General features: G+C 39.7%; 1 protein-coding gene across 11 annotated transcripts in view; it reads right to left on the bottom strand.

The window, feature by feature from the left end:
* Positions 1-25,022, bottom strand: part of shank3a (SH3 and multiple ankyrin repeat domains 3a) — a 171,871-nt gene that overhangs the window by 72,268 nt on the left and 74,581 nt on the right. For 8 of the 11 annotated variants that reach the window (XM_034588086.1, XM_034588082.1, XM_034588087.1 and 5 more), the window contains exons 6-9: positions 6,391-6,499; positions 5,653-5,804; positions 4,819-4,986; positions 1,191-1,307 (exon numbers count right to left, since the gene is read on the bottom strand). In XM_034588086.1, coding sequence (XP_034443977.1) covers positions 1,191-1,307; positions 4,819-4,986; positions 5,653-5,804; positions 6,391-6,499 — 546 coding nt within the window. Of the gene's footprint in view, positions 1-1,190; positions 1,308-4,818; positions 4,987-5,652; positions 5,805-6,390; positions 6,500-7,741; positions 7,911-22,472; positions 22,765-25,022 lie in introns of those variants that run through there. The other 3 variants (XM_034588088.1, XM_034588093.1, XM_034588092.1) reach the window with 3 other exon arrangements.

A 25,022-nucleotide genomic window follows, 5' to 3' on the forward strand; every position in this document is an offset into this window, starting at 1 on the left:
TTTTCACTGCCCTCATGTCCCAGTGCCCTTGTGGTATAGAACACATAAATTCAGACTTTAATGGAAACACTATATGCATTTCTTGCCTCTTAGGACCCTACAATCATGTCATCTCATTATAAACTGCTACTACCACTTTTCTGGTATATTGCATTGAGTGCGATACAAATACCACCAGCCCAAACAGCATAAGGCAGGAAAAATGGAGACAGCAAATATTGGCAGATCACTTAAGATTTCTCAAGCAGGACTTTAGTTTATGGTGATTTGCTGGCAGTGCTAACAAATCTCAAAACAAGACCAAATTGATCATGAACTTATCTGATATATATTATCTATGCTTTATTGATTAATCCTCTGTGATTTAAATATTTATTGATTTTAAAATATTATTAAAAACACATCAATGACCTACGCTTGCCTTTGGAAACAGTCATACACAAGAACTGGACTATATTTTTTATATAACCCTTCTGCTGCCATAGATCCTCAAGTGCACCATACATGTGTGAATAATCACCAACTAATGCACAGCTTGATTCTGTTACAGTAACATTTGCAATAAAAATTTGTGCCTGCATGTTACACCAAAAAAATGTTTTCACTAGATATTTTAATTTGAAGCTGATAATTGATCATTATGAGGGCAAGTCAACGATGATCCCATAATATATTGCAAACAGTCCCAGTCTGGCAGCGATGAGTCACTTTCTAAATACAAATCCTAAAAATGACCAAACAAACGGTTTGCTGCTTTCATCCAGCCATACTCCCACTTGGACCGCTTGTCCATAATCTCCCCTTTCAGTCCATTATCACAACTGGCAACAAAAACAGTGCGAAACAATGACCAGGTGAATGAAACCTCTGCTTCAATCACACACACACACACACACACACACACACACACACACACACACACACACACACACACACACACACACACACACACACACACACACACACACACACACACACACACACACACACACACTTCAAAGACTGTCTGAGAAGGTAAAAGCATCACATTTATCCTCTTGACCTCCTCCTGCTATGAACAGTAAATATGACTCTTTCCAACTGTGTTGGCACCGAATACTGATATTAAATTTAATGCACAACGACCCCACAGATAACTGCCCCGGCTCCACTCCCCCATCCCACATGCTGTAATACATTTTTTATGTTACCTGGTTGTAGAGAGCACACACGTGCAGCGCAGTGTTTCCAGATGCATTCTGAGCACTCATGTCAGCTCCGTAGAACAGCAGATGTTCCAGGTGTTGCACATGGCCATAGCGGCATGCCTAGAAGGACACACACACACACACACAAACAATTAACCATTTAATCCTTACTTACTGAGTCAAGAGGGAGCAACCACAAAGGATAAAAGAAGAGAGATATGCAGGATAGAATATTTTACAGTTGTATTGATGACTTATAAGCATGAACATGTCCATCTTTTTCTATAGACAAACAAGACGCCACCTAACCCAACTCTTTCCTTTGTCTCAAAATTTGTGTTGGAACAGTGGAAAACATTGAATATGCTGAAAAACAAAAGGCAGCCCAAAAAATCGTTTCTGTAACACTTAGACCACCTGAATGTTACAAAGACAAAATCCAACCTGTTTCTTGTATTTTTCTCCTTGGGCTACGTTCTTGGTGTACATCTCCTCTCTCATGCTGCTAAAAGTCTCTAAACGCAGTGGAAAACCTTGTTTGCATCCCTTACAGTACCTGAGGCAAAATGCAAATCTGTGAGTTCAAGTTATTCTGGCAAGATTGATGCCATTTTCCGGCTTTGCTTCACATAACTTGGAGCAATAAACTTTTCATCTAATCTTTATCTCCTCTCCCTGTGTTCTCCCTCCTACTCCCTGGTTTTGTTCTGTGTCATTGACAAAGAAATGAACTAACTCTCCCCGACAATTGTTCCCTCCCTCCTGAATTCTGTCTCACTAAGAGTGTGTGACAGTGCACAAATGATGTTGGGATTGTTGCTGGTTATCAGACCTTCCACACAGTGTAACCCATTGTACACAATATAAAGTATACCGCTTGAATACCAATGCTGGAAAAGACGGAGAAAAAAACAGGCGATAAGGAGAACAAGATAAAAGAAATGAAATTGTGAGAAATCGGACTGAGGGACTATTTCATGCGCTGAACAGTTGAATTTCTAAACAAGCATGATCTGATTCAGCATTTAACTATCAATCCTTCTATTCAAACCTCTTGCTGTATCCTCACATTGAAAAATGACGTGAATAAAAGCTTTCCCTCATGGTCTTCTGTCCCACTGTAAATGACTTGGATGCTATTCTAAGAAGTTTTTGTTCAGACTAACCTGCCTCTTCGGCCCCCACAGCATTGTGTAACATAATCAGCTCCTAACTCAAAATCCATATGACATATAACCACAAAAAAGCATCATATGACTTATTTAGTAAGGCCTGTCTGGCCAAAGAGTTTTGTGACCAATGAGGGGGAAAGTTGGGGTCAGCATCATTGGACAATGGCATGTCAGAAAACCGATACATTTGTCACTGTCCCTATCTTTCTCCTTACAGGCCCTTCTCTGTCTGCCTCTCATTCAGGGTGCGCATGAGATTGTGATGTCTGCTTCTTCCCTAGTGTCATAGCACCATTGGTAGATATTGCGTTGCAGCCAATCTCTTGTCTGCAGCATCAATTAATCCCAATCAAACCTCCACGTGGTCTGTCTACAGCAGAAGACATCTCTCCTTCTCCTGATAATCCTTTAATTGGCACAATCCACTTGTTTCACACTATTGAATGCCACTTATGCATGAGGAGGTGCACATTTGTTCGATTTTCTCATTCCCATAATCTATTCCACTAAAATTGAGCCAAATAAGGCTCATCTCTTGTAGGTGTGGGAAACTTTCATTCAAAAAAATGTCACACAAGCTCAAATAGAAAGAATTTCACCATGATGCATTCAAAGTCCTGTTGTCACAAATCAGCAAACACAATTATTTAGTGTCAGCTGTCATATTAGAAGATCACTTTGTTTTTGAGAATATTTCTTAACAATTTTAAATTATTGATAGAACAACTTGCAACAATGTGACATCAGAGTTATAAAGAATAAAGCAGGAATGTTTTCAGAGAGGTTAGATGCTGGAAAATGTGTTCGGGTGATATGAGAGACTGTCATAGGGACAACAGTCCCTGAGATATTAGACTAAATATTTTAGTCCAGCACAGTGTCAAGTGCAGCAGAGGATGGTAGTGGACAGTGACCTGCATATAGATGCCGATGCAGCAGTCTGAGTCAGAGAATTTTCCTCACAAGAACTGAAATGTAAAAGCTGCTGGGACAAAATACGGCCAAGAGCTTTGGGCACTTTAAATGAGCAACATGACAACATCCCCAAACATACAGTCAGAGTCATAAAGAGCAAGCAACAAGGAAAACGAAAGAAGTCCCATAACAGATGCTATGGTGCCCACTGAGCCCTGATGTCATCATCATGTCAGTCTGGGATACCACGAAGAGACAGTGAGAGAGGCTACATTTACAGAGGAACTGTCTTAAACTGCTTGTATCTGTCACATACAAACAAATCTGTCTGTGCTTGTTTGTCTTCTTGCTCATAATTAATTACCTCACAGTAATAAAGCCCGACCTCGAGAAACAACTTTGCAGGACCAATAGTAAATATTAGTAACTGTGAGAGAATAAAAGACAGACTAGCAGACAGAAAGATGAAGCACATGTGAGTAATGAAAGGTCATTGCAGGAAATGTTTAGCTTCTTACTTCAAATGGGTTTTTATATTTATTGTGGCAAAAAAAAACTACGGCAGTAAAATAAATTGAATGAAAATAGTACATTTTCTTCCACAGACCATTTGCATAGAAATATACATTCAAGTGTTTTTACTCTCACTACAGTGAAATGCTGCTCTTAAACCCAGAAGGAACTTCTGTTCTAATTCATATTCAGTGTCAGCAACAAAAAAGTTGAAACCCACAGCCTTGTTGTCTGTACGGTTCCATTGTTCTGTATAAGAACATTCACATTTTGAGAGTGTTTCTGTCACTACTGAGATATAAGCAAAAAACAAACAAAGACAGCATGTGGGCACCAACCTCCATTAGTTTGCAGAGCAGGGTGTGTCTTGAGGCTGTGTGTATATAATAAGTACACAACATACTGCGTTTTGCTTCTTTAGTCAAGAACCTACATCCACAGTATACTTGACGCAGCACCGCTTAGACTGGAAGGCACTTAAGATTGAGCTGCAGCTACAGCACAATGAAAACTTTGTGAGAATCAGTGAACTCTGAACCATTAGAAATTTCTGTAGGCCTCTAAACTCTGTTGTGTCGACATAGATATCGACATGCATAGCAAATCAAATTTCAGTAGCCATCAGTGTTTGTGCTACTGTATGCATATCTTTGATTGAGTATTACAAATGAACAAATGTGTACTGTATATATAGGGGTGGGTAGTCGAAGCAAACTGCCATGGAATAAACCCCATCAATTACTACAATAATTTACAAATGTTTTTTCAAATAAATGCATTTATTTCTTCCTTTAAAAAGTCTTGTTACAAATGGACTTAAAAGAGGAGATCTACAGAAAAGTCTGACAGTCCTCCCACACTTCCTTCCAACCCTGAGGGCTCGACTACCAAAAAAGGAACTGTTGAAAACACAAAAATAAAAAAACTCTGAAAACCAGACAAGAGCACTTACACTGCACCTGCTTTTATATTCTGCACACAACCCACCACTGTTTTATCCGTGTGTGTGTGTGTGTGTCAGTGTGTAATACCTGGTGTATCTCCTGCCAGCCATTCTCATCCACACAGCCGACCTGGGCGTGATCGTGCAGCAGCAGCTCACAGCAGTAGGGGTCTCCTCCGACCATCGAGCTGTGGTACAGAGGAGTCAACCCCCTACTGTCTTTATAGTCAGGTGATGCGCCCAAGTCCAACAGCGTCTGGTGGGAAAAGAAGTTGGTTACAGGGGAATGATGCTTGAAGGTCTTCACACAGTCCCATCCATCATCATGTTCTATCATGTTACATCTATCACCACCATGCAATGTGAAGGTCAAAGACACAGGTACGTGTGGATGGATTATATACAGTAGCTGTTCTTATCATTAGGTAATGGTGTGTCAGGGAAAAAAAACAGAAACATTAGTAAAGAATATTTAATCAGTGGCACTGATCAATTCAGTCACACATCTGCAAATGTAGAATACCAGCAGCAACAGCTCAAGTGTGTTACATGGCCCAGCGCGACTGAATTAGTTAAGTACTAATAACTGTGTGGAACTAGCAAATTTCTATTTCAACAGTTCCTGCTCATCATGAAATCAATTAGTATGACTCATGTAAAGCCTTTCATTTGGGATACAAGCCTCCTCAGACCAGACACATTCAGGGCCATTCAGTGAATATGCCAGCCCATTCACAGATGGAGTATTAAGCCCCACATATTTAGTAATTGCTCAAGCACCCTCTGCTACAGATTGACTGCCTGCAAATTCAAATTTTCCATAGGGGAAGTTTGCAAGCAGGCAATTGGGTTTGCAAAAGAAATAAAAGAGATGATTCAGCTTTCTGCTGTGATTGTGTGTGTGCGCGTGTGTTTTACTCACTATAAGTGCTGTATGGTTCTTGCTGCGCACAGCCTTGTGTAAAGCAGTAATGCCATCTTTTGTTCTGAAGTCCACATGTGCCCCTCCACTCTTCAGCACCTTGATGAGATCTGCACATCCCTCCAGCTGTGCCGCCAGTGTTAAAGGACATTCTGTAAAATGCAAAGATGTATAAGCAATCTATATTTTCTCCATGACATTATTGTGAATTCTTCTAACGAATTAACTTCTCTCACAATTGAAGCTGTCAATATTTGATGCCAAAATTACCCAGTACAGTTATTAAAACTGTGGGTTTACATCTACAGTGGCTTTCCAGTTAGATAACTGCCTTGGCTGCCGTGATTGTCAGCCTCTGGTGGGCCTAAGTGGCCGCATCCTGTAGGTGTTAAACCAACCTATTCTCATGTTGCCCTCGCTTCACAGCTCCTCTGTTAGACTACAGGTCACCCAACAGGGAAATCTCCTTTATGGCTGGACAAACAGTTGCATAAACATGAGGAGATTAGCAAAGAGAGTAATCCAGCTTTACCCAGCTTGCATAGGGCTTATTTCAGAAAATCCATACATGGTCATTTTGTGGTGAAGACAGAGAAAGAGACAGAACAAGAGTGTGTGTGAGAGAGAGAAAGAGGGAGATAGAGAAAAAACACAAGAGAATAAATAAATCACGGTTGACAAAAAGGGCAATAAATTAAATAGTGTATGGATGGACTATTTCTAAGCAGTGTTCATTACCTCCTGTGTCTGGATCATGGAAGTTTGGGTCCAGGCCTCTCTCCAGGAACCTTGAAACCTTTTCAATGTTTCTCTGCTGCACATACTCCATAAACTTCTTCAAGTTTGCCTAATAGAGGGAGAAAAGGGAACGGGGAGATCGGGAAGCAAGAGGAAGAGACAACTGTGATTGGGTGATGTCAGACTCATGTGGATGGTGATGCTTAATAATGCAGCAGTTCAGAGATGAAAGCTTAAGTGTCTGCTCTCTGCTTCTATGTTGCTAGGTTTTATTTTTGTTCCATCATACCAAGCAAATTGACCATGTGCAGTAGATATATGAGCAATTATAGGATGAACCAAAAAAGACAAGGCAAAGTGCTGCAAAGTAAAGGAAAATCAGCTTTTGCGCATCCCTTCCCATTGCTATGCACATGGTGCCTCACAACAGCTTTGTGTGGACGTCTACAGTGCACTGAGTAAAGTGCTGGTGTGGAAAGTTCAAACTTGTTGAGCTTTCACCCCAGCTCGACTGACCTTAGTGGGCACAGCCAATCACTTATGACCACTGCTTGAACTGTAAAATTGCAATTTCCAGAATTGCAAAATACAAACTGTCTTCATATGTTGAAAAGACAAAATAATACACAGATGCAGCTACATTTACAATTGCTACAAAGGCTCTGTTGCAATATTTGAAACATACAAAGTGCTGAACAACAACGTGGAACACACAACCCTGCAGGACATCATGTTACATTTGATTTCATACTATTCTGCAGTGCCTGAGAGGCAATATCAATGTTTAAAATCATTTTCATTAAAAAAGATATACATGTGCAAATCTGACCCAGCAAAATCCTAATGTATGCACACATGCACACAAACACTTAATTTCTTCTGTAATTAAAAAACATTAACCCCCCTGTGCTGATGAACATAGAACTATACTTTAGTCTAAAGAAAGAGGAATCGGGTAAACTATCTTAGACTGTTAGATAATATCATAGGCCGCAATGTATTTAATGACCATCTGCTGAAATTACACTAGACAAATATTTACACAAATTAGCTCCAGTATGTTAGGATTTTGGTAATATAAACTATATTTAAAAAAAATTATGAAAACATGATAGCCTAAGATGCATCTTGAGGACCTAATTACAGTTTCTGCAGTATCCCAAATGAGCTTCAGAACTTTCATTATTATTGCAATCAAGGTTTCTGAGCGCAAGTCATTACATAACATCCACATGTGCAAAAGCTTCCACACACACACACACACATACACACACTGTATTTACAAACTTGATAATTTGCACAAGGCTCAGACAGGAATGAGAAGAGAATCAAGCAGCCGTTAGACACTCACCATATGCGGCATCATCTACCATATATCCCTCGTTCTGAAAAGTCACACTCTACGATACCTTCCAAATTTCACATCACACAGCGGCTCTCGTCAAACTGAGTCATCTGGAGCCCGCTTGCCTCTACAAGCCTGCTTCATGTTCACTCTGACACACCACACTGACATGCCGCGAGGAGCTGCCGACCGCTACTCTCACCATCTCCAAGTCAGACTGAGTGAGAGAAATCCACTTTGGCTTTTTCCTTTTTTTCCAGATGCTCTGTGAGGCAGTTGTTATGGTGATGGGATACAAAGACAGCTCTGGCAGCCAATGTACATGAGTGGGAAGAGCACTGAGTTTGCGTTGCTCGATGTTGTGTGTGTGTGTGTGCGCGTATGTGTTTTTGTATCCTGCACATTACCTTGGTGGACGCTCAGGGATGATTTTTCACTGATCAGTTGGATCTGATGTGTGTTGTATTGCCTCTTTAACAGAGGGCTGACAAAAAGTCGTTGTAATGATTTATCTGCTTTGGTGATGTTAATAAACATTTTCTCCCTCTTGCCATCATCCTTTCGCTCAAACACGCACAAATAAACACAAACAACCAGTGTAATCAACTGTCAGTGTCAGTCCAGGTCAAATTGATCAATATAAGATCATTGTTAAAACAACATTTTGTTTTTCATTCCTCATACAGATTAAAGTCTCAGTTACATTGACATTTTTTGTACAATAATATAAAGTAATTAAACAGATCTATTCACTATTAACAGATTTAAACATAAAATAAGATAAAATACGTTGTGGGCCTCTCTCCTGCAGCAAGTCAGAATAATCAGTGTGAGAGCTTTTCACTCCCATCATGTAACGCACTTGCTGCTGAGTGGTGTGAGCAGAGTAAGATATCCCATGGTGTGCGAGTGTGCACAGAAAGCCTACATACACACTCACACAAGTACGGTGAACTTATGTTAGGAAGGCATTTTAAGGCAGGCAGGGACATTCGTTCCACTCGGTTGCAATCCAAAAACCTCAAATGAATAAATTAGTAGAGAACTGAAACATACGGTAGATTGCAGTCGTAGGCTACAGCAGTTAAAACATGTTTCATGTTGTCGTGTATGAAACGACCCGAAATGATCATGTAACCAGACAATTTGATTACAATAGGTGGATTATTTAAACAGCACTAGTTGAGAAATGACTCTGGCCCAAGATTTTAATCCATGTAAGGAGAAGATCATTTGATGGTGACTCTTTTTGTAAGACCAAATAATTTGCTATAAAAGTAATAAATACTAAAATCCATCCTACTACTAAATGTATCTACTAATTAACACTGGTCAAAGGACCAGACAGTAATTTTCCTTCATTTAAAACGCAGCTGCATTGATGTCACCTGTGTTCTATAAAATATAAACTTAAGTAACAGCCAGAAATTAAGTGACTCAGCAATTAACTGATTTCCAGAACTTAAAATTAATCTAAGTTTAAAAAACAAGACATTGTGTGAAAGACATTTCAACTCAAACTCTTTCCCAAAAAGTCCCTAAATGTTATCCTTCGGAAACATAAAAGAAGAATCTTACAAAATTTTAATGTGCGCACCTCTTTTATGTCTGCTTCTTAAGATTCAGCAATTCTGTTTCTTCCTAACTTAATCAAAAACTCCCTGTCATGTTCCCAAGCTTCAACAAAAACTTGGAGAAAAGCCTTCAGCTGGTACAGAGAGATAACTGGGGATTGTTTTTTGCAACCATCTTTGCAATGATTACCTATTACTCTTAGTAGCAACCTGCTTAACAGTAGATAAGTCTATCTATTGCATTTTCAGTCCCATTCATCAGTTTGTACATGGACAAGCAGCCCATCCTGATTTACGAGTGACAGATAAAAAAACACTTCACACTTCATGAAAGACTTTAAGAAGTAAAAGTGCAAAAATTAAAAAGAAATGTATATAGAAAAAGTAGTAATTGTCTGTTTACATTTCATTATTTCATCTTATAATGACAGGTTAGATAGAGTGAAGCAGAAAACTAAATCTGGGGTAACATCATGCAAACAGCAGATAGTTCTGCTCACTTCAAAACCACAGTGTCAGCAAGAACAAAACGTCAAATATTGTGAAAAAACAACTCCTCGACAGAGAAGTGGATGATTAACTGATATATCACAAAATCATGTCCCATACAACCTTAATCTACAGCAGTGGAAAGTGGTCTTTGAGGATGACTGAAAAATATTTTTTCACTCAACCTTTTAAAAAACACCAACATAGCTGTTTTACTGTGGACTTGAAAGATTACACAGACTCTACAGGGTGATTAATGAACGTGTAGTATCCATGTAGGCTTCTCTGGCAATCGTCCCTGTTTGTAACAGCATGACAGCTTGTCTGAAACCACCGACTGCACAGCTGTAGGAGGCAATAACCCACTAACACAGAAACAACAGTCAATCACACTATTAGGAAAATGGTTGGGGAGCTGTGATTGAACTCATTGTTGGGGGAGTTGATGCTCTGCTGAAACCATATTGTCTGTAACTATTTCCGCATAAGAGCACAAGCACAATTACTGCTTAGGGAAAGTCAGTGAATGTGAATTACATGTCCCTAATTTTGTGAAGTAGAAATCAATGTTTTTATTGGCCAGCCTTAAAGATCCAGCATAGACCCTGATGAGCCATACCATTATGGGCACTTACAGACGAAGGCAATATGGTTGATTATCTTATGACAACCGTGCTTTTCTGGCTCTGGGATATATTAGACGATAAGTAAAGTGTCAGTTCTCACAGTCAGTGTGTCGAGTAAAGGAGAAATGGACACCTGTAAAGACCTGAGCGACTTTGACAAAGGCCAGATCGTTACGGCTTGACAACTGGATCAGCACATCTCTTAAAAGGCAAGAGTGGGCAGCTCCCTGTTAGAAGGGTTGAGCACCTATTGACAGCATCCGGAAGGAGAGATAAGCCACAAAACACCAGTGCCAGGGTGGCAGGGGATGGGATGGAACAAATCTGATCTGTGGTGACTTCACACTGCAACTTGCAGGATTGAAAGGATCTGCTGTTAATATCTTGGTCCCAGATTCACCCAGGTCAACACATGAATCTGTACATGTTTTCATAAATGTTAATTAGCTGCAGTAACATGAATTCCAAGGTAAAACCCCATCACATACACAAGTGCACACACAAATGCATGTAAGTTGTCCTATCTACATCACTGCAACCACAGCCCTTTCCATGGAGGAACGGGGGCCCAATTAAATCCGCAAGGACAGATGTGGAACACTGTGTTGCCACTTTAAGAGAAGCTCCTTTTGAATAAAATAATGTAGAGAAGGTATCTACAGACGTTACAGATGTAAATCCACACAGATAGAAAAAGCTGCACAGAGAACTGAGAGAGGCAGACACAGGCCTGTTTTCCTTTAGCAGGAAAGATGTGCTCTTGGTCATTCCTAACAAATTTTGGCTAATGGAGAAGGAGACAGTTCCTATCTCTTTTCAGTAGCAATTCAATACGGATTACATACACAGCAGGAAACTCAGCAGCTGATATTCGTCAGTCACATAAGTCTCATTCTCATGTCTCACATCAATTGCCCTTGAATCTCATACTTTATTCAAAGCCATAAACGTTTTGGTCTGGTGTGGTAAGATACTGTGATGGCTTGAAGCCATTTTTGGAGACTCTGCCACTAAATTTTATAAGGAACCAGTGCAGTTTGCATCCCCCCCGCCCCCAGTTAAATTCCGATGCATCATGTATATAGTAGGTGTGTGTATGTGTGTAAGTCACATAGAGTGTGATTAGAGTGGACCGCTAATGCAAGGCTCTTGTCATCTTATCACCGTGGGATGAAGAGAGCTCTTAGCGTTATGTCATCTTCCTCTATCCTGTCTGTAAGTACTCTCACTGTCACTTGGCCCTTTGGTGTCAGTGAAATTAACTATCAATTGATTTGATCAAAAGTAGGATCATTCACAACAGATCATTCATTCATTCAAAGACCTGATTCGGACAGAAAGGACTCGTGCAGTTTTACATGGCTGTGAAATTGCGTGTGTATATTTAATAGATGTGTTGTATAGCTGCTCTTGGTGTGGCAAAATGTTTACATGGAAAACTACGCTTTCTTACCACAAACTGAAAACAGGAAACACAGCATGAAGCATGTTGTGGTTATGCTGTAATGACCGTAACTGCAGCATTTCTCATACATGCACTTTTTTTGTTTTATTCGCTTCAACTTTTGTGAGCTGAAGTATTTGTGGGGAAAAGTAGTTACTCTATGTGCTGCCTCCTAGCAACCGTGTACAGATAGAACGGATGTTTGGCATTTAGAAAACATTTGTAAAAGGCAGCATCTACAGATAGTTACAGTATGTCAGGTATCTAGGTTTTTAAAAGCACAAATTAACTTCCTGATTTTTTTCGAAACGCACTTCCACAATTTTAGACTTTTTCCTTTAAAATAAAACAGCACATTGTTATTTCTGAAATTTGTCCATTTGTTATCAATGTCAGTGATACAGTAAATTTGGAACAAAGATGAATGTGTTGTGTTGCATGTTCACTTAAGTTCGGGTTTTCAGTAGCAAGCACCAGTGCTTCTGGTGGCAAAAGTTGTACTGCAGTATTTAGTGTTTCTCCTTATTTCTGTTATCATCTCATCACATGAGACCTTTTTTCTCTTACTCTCTTACTCGTTTTATTAGTTTGAAGTTACACTTGCTGAGGTTGTGATGTTTAAGTTTGTTCTTTTAGTACATTTTAGAGATTACTGGCTTAATCATTATATGTTTTATTATATAATCAAATACTCAAACCTTAAATCAAAATACACAGATTTACAGATATTTACTCATTAGCACTCCTTGTGTTGGCCCAAAAAATATATACATGTTCTACAAACACTGCTGTCATGACAAAAGGTGACCCTGCTGTGCTGAATCAAAAGAAAAGGAGAAAAGACGAGGAAAGAGAGGAGGAAAGTAATGAACCATAGTGTTTAATCTCAGTACACAAGAGCAAGAAACAGCAGCAATAATAAATGTGTAGACTCTATTGTCTATTTACCAACTTGTCTAAAGGAAATAGCCTCCTTATTCAGTTTGATGCTCGACACAAGGTTTACTTCTTGATGTTTCCAGAAAAGTGTCTGATAAAGAATGTAATAAGTATAAATTATTGATAAAAGTAATCCGAAATTTGCATTGGAAAGAATTGCCACGGCAGCTACTCTTTTTAATGTTGACTGCAACCTGTGAGACCTCCCCTCCAATCCAAAAATATGATTTTAGCAGAGTACCTGACTATTTGTCCAGGAGACAAATTCTGCAATGCTGCCTTATTAATGTGAGATCCACTGCATGTAAGAGTTTAGAAGTGGAGAAAGTTGTGACCAGATTTAGAGGTGGAAGACTTTAGAACTTAGACTAACACAGGATTTTGCCCCCACATATTAAAAAAAAAGAAATTGGCAATTAAAAATGTAAAAATAGGACAAGAAGATGAATATCCCCTTATCCGTTTAGATAGATGATCAATTACCAACCAGCAGATGTTAGTGACCACCAGTGGAAGTAAAGAATACATCATCAGTTGTGTACCTTGTCAGAGTTCACTATACCGCTTTTTGAATCATTAGGTTTAAAACCTGGCTTTGAATATTTCCATATTTGGAGTATATTCATGTTTTCATTTTCTTTGTTGCGCAGTATATTTTCCTTGTAAGGAGTTTTGACTTCCTGGCTTCAGCTTTATCTCTCTTAATTTTATGGCATGCCTGGATTTGTCCTGAGTACCTAGTAGCACCATGTGCAGCATCGCAAGCCTTTTCAGCTACAAGGGCACAGAAGATAAAGGCTCCTTCTTTTAGTCGAGTACACCGAGGAGCCTCTCCTCCAGCACTGGAGGGGGATTATCTGCCACTACCTGATAAAAGTCTGGGTAGGAGGGCAGAAATCACAGAGACAACACGACTCCCCCTGCCTCCAATACTGTCCTCCGTGTCTGTTTTACTCACTGTTTTCTACAGCTTTTCTCTTTTGGTCTTTCTCCTACTTTTACAAAGCCTCATGAAAGGAGGTTTGCAATGTCCTGTTCAATAGCTTATGTGCATCCATGTGTGATCCATACAGTGGTACCAATGTGTGTCAGACAATTTCACTGCCCTATATTTACACTCATTACCACATGGCTACGTAGCCCCTGGTCCCTCACAGCTGGCCTACAGTACGCCGTGCCATGGATGAAAAGTAATTACAACGCTCACCAACATAATGCTTATTCAGGAGGATCATGTACTGGCCTGATGGGAGTTGGCCCGTAAATTACACACATGCTCTAAAGTGTCTCAGCTGCTTAGGCGATAAACACAGTGAGCCAGTGCAGTGGGTCATGGAGATGCTCTCGGGACCATCAGACATCAGAATGATAAGAGCACAGCCTAAACTGTTGGGAAAGAGCATAGGCCTCGAGCGGACACAGAAGCAATGCTTCACACTGTCAACACAGATTACTGCTGTCAGTGCAAGCAGTATAACAGATTGTGTATCACTAAGAAAAGCAAATGGTCACAGTCAAAGATATCACTCCCATCATAAGTCACTAAAATGCATTACGTTGTGTAATGAGCATATGTCAGAAACAACAACAATAACGACTATATACTGGTTTCTTTGTTTGGTTAGCGCTGCTGTGCAGAGAGGAAAATATCAGTTTGAATATCTGCAGGAGTATAGACAAGGCCTCAGAAAGTGCCCATTAATACAATCCAACCAAAAGCATTTTCAGCGTATGGAGAAGTGATGCATTTACTTGCAAACCAACTGTGGCAACAAAAATCAGTTGCGAATTAAAACAGACAACAGCCTCTCCTGGTGTGTAGTCACGTCAGCAGACACAAACACCCTCATCTGGCACAGAGTGTTCCTGATTCTCTGTCTACGCTTTGTTGGCAGTCACTTATATAAAGGCTGTAGCATGAGTGGGCAGGCCTTGACCCCTTCCTCCCAGATGCTTTGTACCGAGGCTGTCCCTGCTGCAGGGGCACTGCATTTTAATTAGACACACAAACCAAGAGACACACAATTCCAGATTAGATACATGCATACTCAGGGTACATTCTCATACCCACACTCACACAACAGCTTTTAACAGCAGTGATAAATACATTAACACCTCTGTTTATCAATGTACGACTCAACACCAGCATTAGTCTTCCTAAGTGTTTTGTTGCATTTTTCCTTAGTGTTTAATCAAAAGTAAAATTCTGTCAAAATACAGCGGGGTGCAAAGTCTCAGAACACTTTCACAGTTCACTTGAATGTGAAAATGGTCTCAGATAAGAAAGCAAGAGGAAAAATGACTCAAGCGGTTTTAAAAATACGAGGATGATGAACTACTACTGCAAAGTAGAGGCACTGCAGTTCCAAAAACATGGGTTTTGTTGATCATGTTGTATAAATATGGACAGAGAACTCAGACTCAAGTTAAGTCATGTTAAGCCCCATGAGACACATTTGTGATATTAGGCTACGTAAACTGAATTTCACTTGACTTAACTTGAAATCACCAAGTGGAAATAAAAAGAAGCATCCGGAATACTCTCTCAGGCTGAAGAAAATAAAAGCAAAACGCATCACGTGAGCATACTGAGATGCACTTAAGGTCTTTGGCAAAACTAGTGAGCATACAGACTATAGTTATCAGGGTCATACAGCATTTTCCTTTTGACTCAAGGATCATGATGAAAGCAAGAGGCTCCTCTTTTCAAACCTATTCTCATCAGCAGGAGAAAAAAAACACAGTCTAATGGCTTAGCTGGTTGTATTTGTCAGTTTTTTCTATAATTCATGGATTTATTGCAGAGCAAGTTTCCATTAAAAATGCAAAACAATGATGTGGTGCGGCAGAAACACAAGAAAATGGAGACACGTGAGGGGAAGGAATGGAGGAGAGTAGGGCAAAGACATGAAGAGAGAGAGAGAGAAGGATAAGAAACGAGAGAGCAAAGCAATATTCATCTTACAGGTCTAGTCCTTTTTACTCTGTTTTTATAATTTGTTTCTCTTTAAACATTAATCTAATTAAAGTTGTGTACACTCTGTTACCTGTAAATACCTCATCCTCAGCTAGTGTAAATGTTACATTAGGTAAAATTCACTTAGTTGTAACAAGTCATATTCTTTGTTCTTTTCAGTCCATGCCTTATTTGCTAAAAACACCAGCCATGCACCGGGGACCAGTAACATCTTGGTATTCTGAATACACCAGTAAAGGTATCACACACTGGCAAACAGATATTTTAGATCATTTGAAATTTGCTTACAGTACATATGTTTTTGTCAGTTCCCAGTTTTATTTCTGCTGACCATTGTGACTCGCTCACTGTGAGTCAATCTAATTATAGCAAAAATAATGGCTCTGTGTCAAATGGGCTCCTCACTGGCTGTCTGACTCAATGGGTTTACACAAAGCATCAGCATTCTAGACTTGCTGGGTTGATAATCTATGATAAGTACTCCTTCCTCTGCCATGATTGTAGAGCACTTTGGCTCAAATCCTGTAGTTTTTAATGTGCTATATAAATACATTTGACTTGAAATATGTAAAACTGTAACTGTGTGTGTGGGGGGGAGGGGTGTCAGTGTTCAAAGGGTTTTCTTTACTTCTTAATTTCATGAAGAATTACAGCAGTAAGCCGCATGAGTGGGCACAACTTAAATTAATGAACACTTTTTTCCCAAACTAAAAGTAAAGAAGTTGAAAAACACTACTGGAGTTAAATGTAACATTTCTGATGTAGTTAGTTCACTTTCTGTAAATCGTAATATTCAATATAACCTATAATTAAGATGTGTTTATATGTTTAGTATTCATATAAAATACTATATTTGTAAAGCTGCCAATATTGATTTATTTTGAGACATGTTTATTTTATTTCTATAACTTCACTATGTAGTAACATTTTGTTGTACTCCACTGTTTTTGAGTGTTAAATCCTATTGAGTTAAAAGCTCTGAAATGTATGTTGCATGCTGCAATAGAAAATATTCCTGAAAGCAAAGATATTTTTTTATGCTGGTTTTAAGTAGCTAATGGCTAAATAAACTAAATTCATGCACTTAATATTTAAGCAATTTGGGTGGAATAATCCTTAAAAAAATAAATACAGATTTCCACTGACGGATTTCTACTAACTTAAACATTTAGAAGTCAACCACAGACAGACACACGCACAAACACACACACACAGACACACACAGAGCTGAACAATACATCTTGCTGATGTATTTAGTAAAGCTACTGAACATATTAATTAACCTTCTTGGTTTAATGTGGGTATTTAAACTCTCCTTAAAGACGCAGCTGCTGTGAACAGCTTCACGCCTATTAGCACAGATTGGTGTATTTTTGTGCAATTTATCCGTGTGTGTGTGTGTGTGTGTGTGTGTGTGTGTGTGTGTGTGTGTGTGTCTGAAAGCATTTCTGCCACCATCCGTCTGGTTTGGCTGCAGCCGACAGTATTCAGTAATCTTCAATATCCATACTAACAGGCTTAAAGTGTAATGCTCTGCACTACAAAAAGACAAATATACTGAATTTCAGAGAGTGTCGACTTGATCTCAAGGAGTAGGATTTTCTATGAGAGAAATCTTCAACCTTTACTGTACAGCTGCAGAATAAATCTCTGAGTAATTTGATACACTTCTAAGCTTAGGGGGAGACTAACACCACAGGAAAAAGCACTGGAGGCTCAGGGCTGAAATTTATTGGACTCATTCACACACATACTTACACGAGCAATCACATCTACACAAACACACTCACACCAGCTTATGATTCATATTTCAACACACTAAACACACGTTATTCATGAAAATATCCCACACTAAGACAGTGATGGGATGCTGTTACTATAGCAACAGCATCTAACACATCATTGACTGTAAATGTTTCTGTGTAATATGCAATTAAATTTCACACCTCTGTGTTTATCATCATAATGCCTGTTGCTCCCTTTCAGGGTTTGTAGGCGTTAGCAAAGTTCATAGTGCAGCAAACACATTCAGAACATATTTCAGAGTCCTTTAACTGAGATTGATATCTGTTTGTCTAGCTTTAGGAGGGGGGGCAGGGGCTCCTGTTTTTTTTATTGGTGTTTTTTGAGGTGTAATGGAAAGCAGATAAAGGACAAGAAAAAAAGAGACAAAGAGAAACAAAAGCGCCTCTTTGCATTCTTGCCAAAATCAAGCCTTTACCTGGACCCCTGCCATCCGCTGACACAGCATGCACATACCAGTTTGGTAACCCTATTGTGTAGGGTATCTCTACATTTAAGCTTTTTAAATGTTTAATGTTTAGAAATTAAAGCGGGACACACTTATTGTGATGCAATTCTTCTAACAGAGACATGTCAAATCACTCTTAACTAACTGTTTGTTTTTATCGTTCACACACAAAGCAGTAATCATGGTGTTGGGGTCAAATGAACGGTACAACGGTACATGTCAAAATGGATGTTTTAACTACTTTTCAACATTAAATGACACATGATAATTGTAAATAGTAAGTCCACAAAATTCAAAGCTGGCAAACAAACAAATTGCAGACCAAACTAAAGCTCACTCTGAAAAAACCTGCTTCCTTAATGGGTATCTAGCTGAAAACATCATCTTGCACTTGCACAGCCCCGCTGTGACAGTAACCTGCATTTACTCTGAGTCATTTTAGCAGTAGTGTGCTGGGTCTAACCTCTGTGGCCCGGCTCCTGGTCGCTCTCTCTGAACGCAGAAGCATGGTGTCTCCTGAGTAATCCTGTTCAGCAGCACGGGGATAATATATTTTAGCTTCGTATAATATCTCGTATTCTATAGTTTGGGCAGGCGAGATGATGTGAACTGGCTCTGAGAGGGTTGGCTAAAGGTCTGGAACAAAGCAGGGAAAAGCCATGGCCTTTTTCCCCACTCGTCAACACACTCAAAAACATGCAGAGCACAGGGATATTGTACGTGGATCCCCAAACACATTCTGCTGCACACTCAACCCTTGCCACCCACCCTCCTGGCTAAACTGGCTTCATGGCTTTGTCCAGCATTGTCTCTTCTATCACTACAATTGAGCCCTTGTTTACTTGCCAACCCATTAATGCAATAAAAAGAATGCATAGGCATAAAATGTAGCTCACTAGCAAGGTCTCAACAAAAGGGCAAACTATTAACGAGTGTTTTTGGCAGTGATATTCCACTTCTGTTGTTTTCAAAAGTAGCTTGAATTTGAGGCACTTACAATTATATCAGGCCAATGTCATAAGGTTTTGATCACATCATCTTGGGAATCACTTCAAATTATGTGTGTTTAAGATACTGATAAATGAGGCAAAAAATTCATATACTACATATGTATATATCTCAGTATCTGAAATTGTTTGCCTCTAAAATGGGTATCAGCGTCCCATTGGATGCAATTAACAGACATGACGAAGAGATGTGTTTCGTCATATTTTCTGTTGTGTTTAGTCATATTTTCTGTTGTGGAGAAGGTCAGAAGCTACAGAATTGGTTTGAGTGTTTCTATTTGGATATTATTATAAATTTTTCCACCATGTCACTGGAATCAATTCTAGCCACAGTGACAGATGAAAACTTGAACAGTAATTATAAATATTAAGTCCATGTGCAGCCTAAATAAAATGAAATATGACAGCAGAGCATTATTGCTGCATTACTACATGTTTTTGTGTCTTTGTGTTTGTTAGCGGGGCAGTGAGGGAGAATGTGGGGAATGCATGCGGTCATCAGTATCAAAGAGTCCACAGAAAGAAAGAGCTGAATCAGGTCCAGTCATGTGCTTTCAGACAGACACACAAACGGATACCAGAAAACAAGCAGACAGACAGACAGCAGGGGGGATGAGCCATAGAATGAAACGCAACTAAACAGATTGAAGGTGAACTGGAGCTCAGCCTAGGAGAGCATATGTCAAATATCGTTGAAAATATAGCAAAAAACATCCTCCCCTACACTTGAGCTTTGGTTGCTAACAGGCCCACAGGCCATGGAGCGGAAACAGAGGAGGGCAGCCAGCCTGCTCCAGGCTGAGACAGGGGGTATGTGGGTAGTGTATTTATTCATGCAGATGATTATTAGAACTCTATTGTACTTTATGCCTCTGGCATCCTATTCTACAGTTATCTATTCATACTGCCTGACCTAGAATAATGGAGCTTCATGCTAGTGGGATGTTGCAGAGTATGGAGCAAGAGCTTTACCCTGCCTTAATGTTTTATTACGAAATGGACTTGGGCAATGAGGCGTAGAATCATCAAGACCAAACAGCAAGTCCAGTTCCAGTTCAGTTAAATGGACAAATCCAAGAAGCACAATATGAGCACTTTTTATCAAAAGTAGCAGTGTTTATAAAGTCTCCATCATGCATATACCGAAACAAATGGGCAGATATTATTTCCACATACAGTATGTGAAGTATACACTGCACAGTGTGAGCCATGATGCACACAGTGGGGGATGTACTGCATCCTCTCTGCTGTACATGTTTAACACTGACTGGTAGAAGCCAGACTGGGAAATTGTTTTGGTCAACCAAACCAAGATAAGAGCAATTAGACTAAATGTTTGAGCTCCTTCCTTCAACTTCTGCTTCACCATCTGCTAATGTGACCCTCATTTTTACATATCAATATAACTGGTTTAAAAGAGGTGATATGGAAACATGTGCCTCCGTACTTTTTATGGCACTGACATAAAACTTAACTTGAAGACAAAAACAGAGTCAAAAGAATTTGACTTCGCATTAACTATGAGCAAACATCCACACAGAGCTTACTGGGGTGTATTATGAACAGCCCGGAGCTATAGTTTGTACATGGCCTGGTTTCAGAGCATACTGAACAAAACAGAATCAATTCATTCTTTCTCTTCGGTTTAATCACCGTCTCTCTCACGCACACACAAATATTTACAACCTGCAGAGTTTGAGAGAAGATTTAAACACAAAATAATGAATTGCTGCTACGGTATTCTCAATGAAAATTCTCACATTAGAGAGTTTGGGGACTTCGTCGAGTAACATGATATCATGGGAGTTGTTTTCTTTACCACCATTGCCATCAGCACCTCCCAGGTCTCCATTCATTTGGCTGTCAACCACTCAAAGAAGATATGACGCCATTAACAGACGACATATTATTAACATGCTTATGTTTGAACATTATTGGAAAAGTTTTGAATAATGGATGAACAGAGCTCAACAAAATACATAATATCCGTATAGTAATTTTTTATTTTTTTTTAATTGTTATGCAGAAAGGACACAGTGCTCTCCAAACTGGACACCATCATGTGATGAGATGACACCAGCCAAAATGCCACTAAACATTTTGACATACTCACTCATCACATTATTAGATACTCAGTGCTCCTAGTTCACACCAAACTCATCTAAGAACTCCACCTTGATTTTGATCTCAGCTACACATCTGTTAAGTTTTGTGACTGTGTCTTACATGGTTGTGATGCCATCAGGGTGAGAAAATCTGTTCACAGACACCTAAACACCTGCCAAAGAACTAGTTTGTACTACAGTTGACTGCTTGTCATCATAAACCACAATCAAAGACACAAAATCTGCTGTCACAGCTGGTAACAATAGGTTTTTATACACCGTAATTACCATACAAACTAAATCATTAATTGACCTTATGAGCAGTCGGTGTGGAATATATTGTAGAGTAGCTCAGGTCACATTTTGGTTGACAGCTGCTAGCTGCTGAGTCCTTAGTGACTGAGACTGACAGCTCTGAGACTGTCAGCGGAGTTCACAGAAAATACTGTATGTGGCAGTTACTTAGCTTAACAAGTTTACCCACTGTGCACCGGCCATGATTGTATGCTGTCTTCTCAGCCCTTTGCAGCTTTTTATCTCCCTGACACACACACACACACACACACACACACACACACACACACACACACACACACACACACACACACACACACACACACACACACACACACACACACACACACACAGAGAGAAGCTGTCTCCATCAGAGAGCATCAATGACAGGTTATGACAGCAATGTGAGACAAGCAGAACATTGTGATAACACAGAGTAAAGACCAAAGGGCAAGTTCTGTCCTACAGAGACCCACTGACAGATTCTTCCACACACATTGTTATGTGCATGCATAAACACATTCATACATGCGTGCACCCACACACTTGAATACAGGAATGTGTGAAAAACAAAGACATGACCACACACAAAAATAATTTGCCCTAACTCCAAGATCCAAAAGTAAAACAAAACCACTCACAGTAGTGACAGAGTTAAGACACAAACATCCACACATCCTCAGACACATCAGGTACACACAAACAAACGGTATACACACAGACACACTAATCCAAGCCCACAGTTAGTAACTAAACCAGTGCAGAGAGAAACATTAGCATTCTGACAGGGTGTCAGACAAGACTGCACCAGCTCTTCACACAGCCAACATGCAGCAGAGCATAACAACAGAACGAAAGCCAGAGAGAGGGAGAGAGCAGGAGACAGGTAGACAGGGATGGGTGGGGGAGTGTTTGTGAATAATTGGAGGTAGAAAAGTGTGAAAAAGAGAGAGACAAAGAAAAAAGGTGCATTTACAGAGAGAATCATGGTTAAATTAAATTTAAAAAGATGGTGAGAGCAATTGGGGTACCTTACTATTGAGTCTGGCCTTCCTGGCTTCTTTAGATTTTTTTTCCCTCCTCACGGCTGCTTGTCTTCTGCCCAGAGCGGATCCCATCTCATTTACACACACACACACCGACACACTCCCTGTCACACACGCACTCCCGAAGGTCAGCTACAGTCCCAATGCCAAAACATCCTCCACATGGCCATATACAGTCCCCCTCCTCCTCGTGTCCTCTCCTCTTGTTCTCTCTTTCCTTTGCTAGCTCTGTTCTTGTCAAAGAAGCACATGCAGACTCACATGGTCACTCACACCAAAACTCAACCGAGCACAGACGCGCACAGTGACTCCTGTGCATGCACAGACAGACGGAGAGATGGTAAGGGGTGATTTTGCAGGATGCTGACGAGAACAGAGGGAGGGTGGGGGAGAGAGAGACAGAGAGAGAGAGGGTTAGAGAAGAGGGAGGGAAAATAAAGGGAGGAGAAAAGGCATTAGGGGAGAGGGAGGGAAAACTGAAAGAGAAAATGAGAGGTACAATGATTGGGATGTAGGAGCAAGGAAAGATATGGATGTATACAAAGTGAGAAGAGTGCAAACCCCTGATAGAAACAAAAAATGTCTGGTTTTACAGCAACATTGTGTTACACAATACATGCTTTATGACTGTTGACTAGTGGACATGTGCTTGTGTCTTCCTGAAAATATTGTCACAATACACAAATAATACCACTTACAAGGAGTATGAATACATACACTGTATACTTCATACAGTATATGAAGTGCATCTTTTCTTTACACATCAAGGGGAAAAAAGAGATACATATGTATTTCCTCTTGTTTGGTGGGTGGTTGTGGGTTTTAGTTTTATTGAGAAATTTTAATATAAAAATATATTTAAAATATTAATAATATTATTTCAGCTGAACTATCTTGACATCTCAGTAAATATATTTTTTTTTTATTCCAAGTTGTGTGTTTTTTAACACAAATGTCAATGTTCACTCTCTTTTAGGGGATCGTCAATAGGGGGAACGTAAAGGGATTCCCCAATGGAAATACCCTCTCATCCTTTGCCATGCAGCAGCTACTTGTGCATGTGTGTGTGAATTATGCAAAAATCCCAACTCAAATTTAATGCTGGCTGCAGATGCAATAACACTGCGGTGTTAGGAGAGTTTTTTTGCGTTCTATGAATGTTCTGTGGGATCTGGCATCTTAGAACAATATCACACCTACAATGAGCTACATCCTCTGTGTAGTTTCATTGTAAACTGAAAATAATGCAGGAATTCTCATTCATAAATACAATAAGCTGCTAACGACAATACAAAGCCTCGGCGTAGGAGGAATAGCATTAGTCTGCAATATGTTTTATGTGAGAGTCTTTTGTGAATTGTGCTCTCCCACACGTACACCAACGAAAATGTGGCATGTATGAGTTTAGCTTGTGTATCAAACTGGAAAAGACTAATCTGTTTTATCCCGAGAGCAATTTTGTGTTTTAATACTGCAAGTGATTTCTAGACTGGTTCATTATAGTAACACATATGAAATGCCCTCGTTCTGGCTGTGTGCTCTGTGGCAATCGTGACCACATTACCAAATAGTGCGTTACTAAATGCTCTCTACTACTGTGTGTGCCTCTCATGTATTTTCTCCAACTAATCCCCTCCCCGTTGTCCATCTTTATGCTCAGGGCTTTCGTTCATTATATATATGATTTGACCTCCCTTCTTATCAAATGGAGGTCCATAAACTGTAAACTGCATGAGGTCTGTTCAGGACTGTCTCGTGAATTCCTTGTGAAGTGTTCCTCACAAGGTCACAAACATTTGCACTGATGAATCCCCCGTCTCAGCTAAACCATTAGTACCTTGTTCCTAATGAATACAACAGCAAGAAGTAGGTGATCTTGCAAGTAAGTGCTCATTCATTTGCTTGAGTGCGGTTCTCATAAATTCAATCAGTTCCAGCCCACAGAACTTTATCTTAAATTCTCATTAGATCCCGCTAACGACTAAACACATCACTGTGGTTGAATGACGCACACCCAGAATAGTTCCCTTCGATGTGAAGGCATAAAATACCTCTACTCAATATACTGCATCCAATGGCTTGTGTAGAATGCTAGTGTGTTGAATGAAGTACTGATATATACGGTATGCAGAGTAGACAACATAAATTAGTTTCTCAAATGGGAAAATTTGAAAGTAAAGGTTTGCATTTTAGTTACTATATATTAAAAAAGGGGGTGGACAAGAAAGCAGTGCATTTTTTAATCTGATTCATCACTTGGCCGATCTTCTACGCCACACAAGTAATCCTTTATTCATTAAAATTATATTAAATGTAAATTTTCCATGCATCCGCGCTTTGCTTGGGTCAGGTGAGGAGGGGGAAAAAAATACTATCAATTTTGACCTAATTTTAAACTTTAGCCTGCGGCAATGAGCTGCATACTAGCAAAGTAGGCTAATGCTTGACCTCTGCCTCACTGGGCAGCTCGCTGCACAATGAATAGTGATCACTGTGACTTCCGAGGTTGCAAGAGTCATTCGTAACAGGATTTCC

The sequence above is a fragment of the Hippoglossus hippoglossus genome, chromosome 6, assembly GCF_009819705.1.
Source record: "Hippoglossus hippoglossus isolate fHipHip1 chromosome 6, fHipHip1.pri, whole genome shotgun sequence".
NCBI classification, from domain to species: domain Eukaryota; kingdom Metazoa; phylum Chordata; class Actinopteri; order Pleuronectiformes; family Pleuronectidae; genus Hippoglossus; species Hippoglossus hippoglossus.